Genomic DNA, 9,347 nt, shown 5'->3' with positions numbered 1-9,347 from the left:
GAGAGAGAAAAATAGAGAGGGTGACTGCTCAATTGAAATTATGACATAATTGTTCTTTTCTTTAAATTGTGATTCCTCCAACTCCAAAACAGAGAAAAAATGATCGTTCATCGAAAAGACATCCGAAATCTTCATTTAGATCTAGATCTAGGCTAGCCTCGAAACTAGATCAATGATTTATGTCTGTCTATCTAGATCTAGACCTGGGCCATATATCTAGAAGAACCTAGGTCTACCCTCTGCCAAGAGGCGCTGAAACTTTCCGAAATCACAAAAGAGTTCCCCTACCGGGTCTGTATACTTTGTGACTTTGTTCTCGGTTACCGGGTCTGTATACACTCTCATTATTTTATTTCAAACTAAAAGTAAAAGAAAGTCACTTATTTTCCACACCTCTTGCCACACACTGCTCCACTAGTCTGTCTGTATATTAGTGTATATTATTATTATGTATAAATTGATAAAATAATAGTGTATGGAAAGAGTTAAAAGTTACCAGGAGGAAAGTTGATTGTGGGCCTTCTAGTTTGTGTCAGCCCTCCGTCTTCTTCAACAGTTTGGATCTCCGCAGCACTGTGGACTTGGTCCTGGCCTTGGTTTTCTGACATCTTATCTGTGGGAACAGCAGAGAGCTTCTGTTGAGGGCTTGGCTGGATGTCACAACCCATCCTTGTCCTTTTAATCTTTATACCTCTCTGAAAGCTGAATAGAATATCCTCCCGCATGTACGTGGGTAGGCCATATGCTGTTCTGTATTCAGTATCCTTTGGGCATAACCTGGTAGGCGCCTGTGGGTTCATCATGAGAGTCAAGGTATATGTTTAACTATCACATTTATGAAGAAGCTTCTCTCTAAGTTCTAAGAAAGACATTTTTCTTGAATTCCTTGTCTGTAAGAAGAGGAAGAGGTAATTTACTGAATATAACTTGTTCATTGTCACAATGTTATTTGTTTTGTTTTTTCTTGCAGGTATAGGGGATATTGCCCAACGATCAAATATGATTATGGTGAAACATATGGAAACCAAACAGCCAAGTACTTTCAGGATTACAGATCTTCTGTGCTGAACAGTTCTGCTGATCCCTATTGTAAAGGTGGCTCTTTTCCAACTGTTTACACCCACAACCCTGACCTTGTCATCAGCAACAGGACAAGAACCCAGGATCGCTGGCTCCAAGCTCCCAAGTACCAACTGTCCAACGTGGATCATGACCGCAAAGAGGAGTTGTATCAGTTTGATAGAGTGAGTCACACACACACACAAACACACTCACACATACATGCACACACATACACGCCCACACACACACACATACACACACGCATGCACACACACATACACACACAAACAGACTCACAGTCACTTGCATGATATAATGTTAGCATTAAATGTTATAGTTAACAACAATAATAATGTTTAAGCTAGATACATAGGCCCCTAATCATTGTTCTGATAGAAGTAACCTGATCTTGTTCTGATGAAATATGCTGAAAAGGTCTTAGCAATTCTTATATATATAAGATAATTAAGATGGTAGGAGTTTAATGGATGGTGGTAAAAATGACCTTCTGAGCACTGGTCTTTTACTTCTTATTGATATTTTAATTTGAGAGAACAAGAGATGTTGGGTGTCCAAAAAATATTAAATTGATTTTTTTAAGTGCAAGCGGTATTTAATTCATCCAAATAAGGGAATGTAGATGTCGGAATTTTGCAGGCTCTCCATTTTAATTGATTCAGTTTTAATTTATATTGATGAATGTCTTGTGTTTTCGGCCCATGTTGTCCTACAGAAGTTGATAGTATTTTTTATGGTTGAATGATAGAATATGGACAGCAATGATTTGTGAACTTTAAGATACATGAGCTTCCTCAGGAAAAAAAGTCTTTTGTTCACTTATTTATGCGGGAGAGAAATGTGGACATGTCAGTCGAGTTTGTTGTCTGTGGTAATGCTCAAATATCTAACACTTGCTCAACATTTTCATTTTTAATTTAATAAGAAAAGTTTACTTTACTAGTATTATGTTATTTGATTTTTACAAAACAAATAAAAGAAGTCGTTTTCTTCACAATGAAAAGAGAGTCGGGGGGTGGATTTTTTAATGACTTTTGTATGCAGAGACTGTAGGCTATCTGTTATGTTGCTAACTTTTCTGTGTGAACATGAATACGGTTCTCCCCTTTCAGTAGGCCTACTTAAGAAGTGGGCATCTCCCACTAGACATTATAGCAGAGACAGCACATGTCTTGGAGAAAGTCAAGTCGATGGAATGGCTTTTGAGGGGGGGGTTGGTGTGTGTAAGTATTTTACTACGCTCGCAACTGCATAAGGTCATATGAGTGAGCGGGACACATTAAACATTTTCAGTAATTGGTAGGAAATTTTGAATTTTGCTCAGGTGGCAGCTGAAGTCTACTCTTATCAATTTTGGACCACCAAGGGATCTTTAACGTGTACAACTTGCACACAGGACCTCCAAGATTTTTCGTAGGCTAGGTGTAGATCTTTCCTACCATAATATCAGGGATGTGGCTGAAAGACAGCAGTAAGAAGGAGCCAATGAGTAGCAGTAGAAAGGCTGCAGAAAGAGTCAGGGGCCCCGAGGAGGGGGCAAAGGAGGTGAGGGCAGAATGTGGAGACGAAAGCAGACGGCAGAACATTGTTAGAGAGCAGGAAAGGATGTGAAAGGAGAAAATTTTAGAGAAGAACATTTTCAGTCGCTATCCAGATTCTAGACCACAGGAGCCCCTCCCTCATGGAATGACTGCACTTGTAATGATATCTTATGGCTGGAAAGGAAAATCTCTAAATAGTTTGTTCAATAACTATGGCCTGTATCTTTAACAATATCAGGAAAACCATTTCTTAATGTTTATAACATAACATGTTATAATGGTGTCTAAAAAGTAGACCCTGTTTTCTATTCTTTTTTCTCAGCTGTCACAAGCACACCGTGAACACTACAAGGATAAGAGCGGAACAGTCAAGAGCATAGACTTCTACAGCATACCAGCATCAGCCCAAGAGCAGTTTAAGAGAAATGTCCCTTTGTAAGTGAATGAGTGCCGTCTGCTGATTGATGTTCAATTTTTGATGCACTTTGAATTGTTAACTGTGTGGATTTGATTTTCTTAACTTTACTGTTTTCATTGAATTTTTTTGGCATAATAGTTTGAATTGCACCAACTTGTTAAAAACCTGTGAAAAAAGTATTCCAAATGGAAAGCACAATCACAATGAAAAAAAGTAAAGTTCATACCTCAAAAATGAATTTGAACAAATTTTTCTCCCACCAGTGTGGAACACATGGTAACACTAGCTGCACAGTGAACGTCTGACATGTTGTAAAATACGTTTGAAGACTAGATTTTGTCCTGACAAATTTTGTGTAGTTTTTGAGTAAAAACAAAAACAAAAGCAAAATATAATGTATGTAAGTTTAATGTCTTTCATCTCATCAGGATGCATTGTTGGTATTCATAATTAGTGTCTTGATCATTACAAAATCAAGAGAATTACTGATATATTTTACAACTGTAAGTTCACTATCATTGATTTTGTTTATATCTAGGCTAAATGGGACTAGATGTTTGCTTTCAAATAATGTGAGTGCAGTGCTATAGGCCTAGGCTTCAATTTAGAGAAGGGCTTTCGTTAGTGTGGACTTTATAGGCTGATGTGCTGTTTTGCCTGATTGGGGCATGATTCACTCAGTTTACGCTTTTTTCCTTCACTTAAGCACCAGCATGGTTATTTTGACAGCCCTTCAAAATAGGAATGTGATTTGAGTAAAGAACATTTTACATTTTGACATGCTGAAATGAAAGCAGCCTAGGAGACCTGTTTTATTAAATTTTCTTTACAAGGAAGTCTCTATATCCCCTCTCAGTTCTCAGTTCTATTTGATCTCAACAAGTCCTCAGCTTTCTTTTATCCTACTTGAGCACTGTTTTGTGGTAGATAATTGAAGCATTGACTGTTTGGGGATGTTAGTACTCTAGTATTGTTTCTGTTTAGAAAAGTGCTATGAAATTTAATAAATGAATTAACTTGTTTTAAAAAATTGTCTTCATGTGTTACAAATTTTATTACTTTTTTTCCAAATGAAAAAAGTTTGCCACTTATTATTTTTATGAAGAGCAGAGAATATTCAATATAAGTATAAGTGTGAACGAGGTTTTATTGACAGCAGAGAAACAACAGATTAAAGAAAACAAACAGTTCATTAATGTTAAGTCGTCCAGGGGCATTGTTCATTTTTTGTTTTCTATTGGATTCCATAAGAGGAAAACACCCTATTGTCCCTAAAATATAATTAATGTGTTAGCTTTGAAGGGATGAGAATGAGAAAAGTGACAAAGATTAGGAGAACCTAATTGAGTGTCTGTGATATAATTTGTTTGTTTGTTTGCTTGAGTAAAGAGAAGCATATATTATATACAATACAAGTCATTAAGTGCTGGAGAAAAGTAAGACAGACAGACAGAAATAACAGAGGGAAAGAAAAGAAGTAGGACCTACCAGTAGTGCCCTCCTACCACCCACTGTGTTATATAGCCTATGATGATATAATAAATATGCAGACAACTATGTTTGGGACATGAAATGACAAGAAAGGATGTCCGGCAACTGAATGAAGTTTTGATCATTGCACACTTTATAATGTGATATTTTGACTCTTTTTGCCTCGTTTATGTGTTTGTATGTGTGTTTGCACCTTGATCTGCTATTGCTTGGAAGTTTGTGGATTTTGCTTAACACCCCCTACTAACTTAATTTGTTCATGCAATGGTTGAAGTGTTGTGTGTGTAACAGCCTTGTTTGCATTCTGCGTGAAGAGGATATTTGTCACCTGATTCATGAGCTCCAGCTCACAGTCACAGGTATCCTCCAGGTAAGACTTTTATTAATTTATAATTTCAGGAGGTCTTGTATCAAAGTACTTCTTTAAATTTAAAATGCTCAAAACAAAGAAATTTGATGAAACTGAAACTCTTTTACATTGAACATCAGTTTAAAAAAAACTCAGTCTCGAGTCAACTAATTCATTTTATGTAATGAAGTGACCAAATAGACTTTTGGCCTCTGGGGAGAATACTTTATCCTTTCATATGCATTTTGATTTTACTTTCTCAAAGGTTTGTTTATTCCACAATGTATGTGTAATGTTTTAAGTCTTTTAAAAAATACATTCCCTGTTATTTAAAGCAATTTTTGAAAAACTGGAAGTGAAAGAACATCTAGCTGACATTACTTATATAAAGACATCACAATTTCATGAGTTGCTGTGAATGAATTCACAATAGTGCCTCACATACTTACAATAGAAGATGTTTTTCTGCAGTGAACTAGGAACTTTTATTCATCACTATTAAATAGACATGTTCACTATATATAGTTGGTGTTGTATTTCTGTGACTTGAAATTACTTGCTCTATAACTTTTTTGTTTTACAGTTACAAGCATGAAATATTTCAAGCTTCAACTGTTGAAATCCTAAATCATTGAAAATATAAACTAGATCAAGACTGTGAAGCATGAACATATTGACAATGTTATAAAGACATGGATGTATTTGAATTTGAGACATGAAGTTTATGGAATTATTACAGATGAAAGTTAAAGCTTTGACCAGAAGTATGAATCATTGAAAAATAATAACAGAAGAGAGAGAGAGAGAGAGAGAGAGAGAGAGAGAGAGAGAGAGAGAGAGAGAGAGAGAGAGAGAGAGAGAGAGAGGGAGGGAGGGAGGGAGGGAGGGAGGGAGAGAGGGAGGGAGGGAGGGAGGGAGGGAGAGAGAGAGAGAGAGAGAGAGAGAGAGAGAGAGCAGTTTTAGTTTTAGGCTGAGAATTTTAAACTCAAGACAATTCTTAGCTTTCCAATAGATATATGGAGGGTGATATTCAATTAAAAAAAAATTCCCTTGCTGTTACCAAACATGCAAGGAGTGTAGTTGGTTCAACTCCTTATTATTTATATGAAAAAAAGTTTGTGGATAGATGTGACTAAATTTCATGCTAGTCGTAAGTTAGGAAATTTCTTGAAGCTAAGGAAGATTAAAAATGAATCATTCCTCTACCCTTTCTCATTAAAACTTTTGTGTGGTCTTAAAAATTATAATAACATTCATGAACTACTACGGAAGAGGCTATAGCTTAGTGTGTTTCTTTTTGTAAAGTGCAAATGGTAATTGTACAGAATATTTTAAATTGGTTACCTTCCTTCCCTAAGAGTCGGTAGAAACCAGGATTTTGATCACATTAGCAAATTTAGAGCATTTGGTATTAATCTGCATGTAAAACACTATCGTGAAAAATAACAAAAATTACCTAGTAAATGCAACACTTAAATGTGAATCATTATACTTGAAAACTGACTGTTTGTATAAATGTTTCCAGCCTTGTCCTGTCTACGAAGTACCGGGATGATATCAACCTTCCTTTCTTGGAGCATGTTGCACGGAGGAAACCTCTGATCCAGAGGGGAGTTACCTCTTCATCACAAAGAGATCGTGAAATGAGGGATGTCATATTTGAGAAACGCTAATTTAATTTCCTTATTATCATAACTAACACTCCTGCTGACTTTTGGAAAAGGGGCAAAAAATGGTCTTCTATATTTGTTTGAGAGCTGGGATAAACTTAAAACATCATAAAATGTAAATAGGAACATCAGAGAACAATCGTTCAACATGGTTTTTAAGTAAGACTTAATCTTGAGAGTACTGTGACTGGCTGAACAGATATTGGGTTTACTGGCAGGATGACTTTCGCAATATATATAAATCAGTAAAACCAATGCTTAAAGCTAGAGCTGTTGACACAAAGATGAGCTTGATGAAAATGACAGTGGTAGTATGAGGATTCACTCAACAAAGCAACTGTACATACATCTGTTTGTTTCCTGATCTCAAAGTTGAGCCTGAATGTATTAAATGAAAAGCCAAAAAATATATTTGAAAAGTTAAATACATGTAGTGTTTAAGGGTTTTAAAAATGTTTTCTAAATTGATGTGAAAAACGATTCAGTACCAACTAGAAACTGCTTGTAATAAACTCTTGAGAAATATGACTTGGCTTTTTCTTTCGAAACAAATGAGTAAAATTACCTGCTTTATGTTATATGTTTAACTTTGACGTACATGTTTTTTTCTTTTTCCATTTCTTTTTATTTTTATTGCTTTTATTTTTTTATCAAGTGCATTTCAAAGTGAATATAAGTGACTTTGATTGCAAGCACTGAAGTTTTTTTCTGATTAATTTTACTTTGTGTATTACTTGTCGTTAAAATTATTATTCCTTTCAATGATTTTCTTTCGTTATTTTGTTTCAAAATTCGGCTGTGATGCATTGTTTTTATGATACTACATGTCCTTATTTTGTTATATTGGTCAATCACAGAGTGTATTCTAAACTGATGAGCAATAAAGCAATCACTCTTTTATGTCAATGTGTTTCAGTGATTCTTTGTAAGGTTGTAAGTGAAATGTCTGGTGATTGAAAGAGAATGAAGGATGGAAAGTGCTGAAAAACAAGAGATTCACAGTACATTCTGTATTGTAAAAAGAAAAAAAAATGCTATTGCTTCTACTAGAAGTTCTAGTACTTCTGGAGGTATTGCAACATTTTCCAGCTCTTCAGCCACAAGATTGTTAACGTTTTACGATCTCATCAACACAATGTAGGTCATTCAGGAGACGCACTGTTGTGACCCTGTCTGTCAGAGCCAACCCTGGCTGAGTTGAAAACAACATTCCTGAAGGAAGATGGAGATACTTTAAAAAAGGGACTTCCCCTTTCAGGAACTGGACCCATGTCTTTTGCATGTAATTGTTAAGGGCTTAACTATTACACTACACAGTGGAAGCCACATATCTCATGGGCAAAAGTTTAATGTCAAGGATCAAAATAAATCCATTTGCTCCAACATGAAAATCTTATGTACTCCGTACAGGACAATCCACTTTGAACAGCCTTTTCTGTCTTAAGCCTTCTTACAAGGATCATTGATTCTGTGCATAGTTGGACACACTTTATTCTTCAAAGTCAAAGTATCTTTCTCTTTAGAAATGCAGGTGTAGATCTATTATGGACCATTCACAAATGACGTCAGCTCAGAGGGGTGAGTCAGTGAAAAGTTGATAAAAGTTTAGTTGACATGGGGGAGGGTGTCCTTACAAAGTTGACATCAACCATGATGCTCTAAAAGGTTGGGGGGAAAAAAAGAAAAGATTTATTTGATATTTATTTTTTCCAAGCTGAGATGACACTCCAATATGTTTGCTTTTTATCCAAACTATGATATCCAATCTTTTTAAATAAATTATTTCGATAGGATAAAATTGTTAATAAATAATTTGACCATTCAGGTATTTCTTTATTGTATCATCTTTAATAAACAAGTTTTTATTTTTAAAATTTAAAATAAAAATCAAAAGTGTACAGTAAATGTAAAATGCATCCAGTACAGTCTATCTAAATGTACATGTGTACATTTTGGTTGACGTCAACTAGAAAGGGGTGAGGGAGTCCTAGGAAAGATGACAGAAGATGGCGGGGGGTGGTGTCAATTTTGGCCAAATTTTAGCCAACGCCATTTGTGAATGGTCCCTTATGCTCCTATCAACACAATTTGGATCAATTAGGAGCCGGGGTTTGACCCTGCATGTTGCTACGGCAAACCTGGGCTGAGAAGAATACAGCGTCCCAGCAGCCTACCTGAAAAAAATTATCTCCACATTGGAATTGAATTCAAGTCTTCTATATATACAGTATAACACGGATAGCTCGAATTCGTCGGGACTGGCCACGATTGTTCAAGGGATCCGCAGTTCAAGGGATATCTTACAAAGATAAGAAAAAAAAATGGGACCGCAGGCACAGTTCCACTGATGTGTGATTTCGAGTCTTTTGTGTTCGATCAATCCGCATTATACTGTATAATGCGATGGAGAAGCGCCTAACCTAACCGCCACATCACAGACCATGATTTTAATACATGTAATGCTTGTCATTGAATTGTAGCACTTCACATGCACACTTGTTGGGTAAAAATTTAAGGCGCTTGCAACTATGCACACTGCTGCCAGCTCACTAGTAGTTCATGATCACTATACAAAAGCACACTTACAATGAAAGACAGCATTGTGAAATGTACATGTATTGGGTTAAACCGAGGCTACCAAAATAAGTTCCGGTATCCTCGGGTTAAACCAATAATGCACCATAAGCAAATCATTTGATATCTTAAAGTAGAACAAATGGAGCCCAATATGCAATCGAGTATCAGAATGCCATTTACTAGCTTGAATAACATGTGACATTTCTTTGGTATGAGTATGA

At 35.9% G+C, this 9,347-nt stretch overlaps 1 protein-coding gene across 1 annotated transcript in view; it reads left to right on the top strand.

Moving 5' to 3' along the window:
- LOC101853855 (protein FAM166C A) overlaps window positions 1-7,449 on the top strand; it is an 8,344-nt gene extending 895 nt beyond the window's left edge. Inside the window, exons 2-4 of the mRNA XM_005099185.3 lie at window positions 971-1,244; window positions 2,944-3,056; window positions 6,405-7,449. Of these exons, the coding sequence (XP_005099242.1) occupies window positions 971-1,244; window positions 2,944-3,056; window positions 6,405-6,552 (535 nt within the window). The 3' untranslated portion in view covers window positions 6,553-7,449. The remainder of the gene's footprint in view (window positions 1-970; window positions 1,245-2,943; window positions 3,057-6,404) is intronic.
- Window positions 7,450-9,347: the final 1,898 nt, after the last annotated feature.

This window comes from Aplysia californica, unplaced genomic scaffold (assembly GCF_000002075.1).
Source record: "Aplysia californica isolate F4 #8 unplaced genomic scaffold, AplCal3.0 scaffold00205, whole genome shotgun sequence".
NCBI classification, from domain to species: Eukaryota; Metazoa; Mollusca; class Gastropoda; order Aplysiida; family Aplysiidae; genus Aplysia; species Aplysia californica.
Note: the sequence above shows the minus strand (reverse complement) of the source record. Positions and strands in the feature narration are given on the sequence as shown.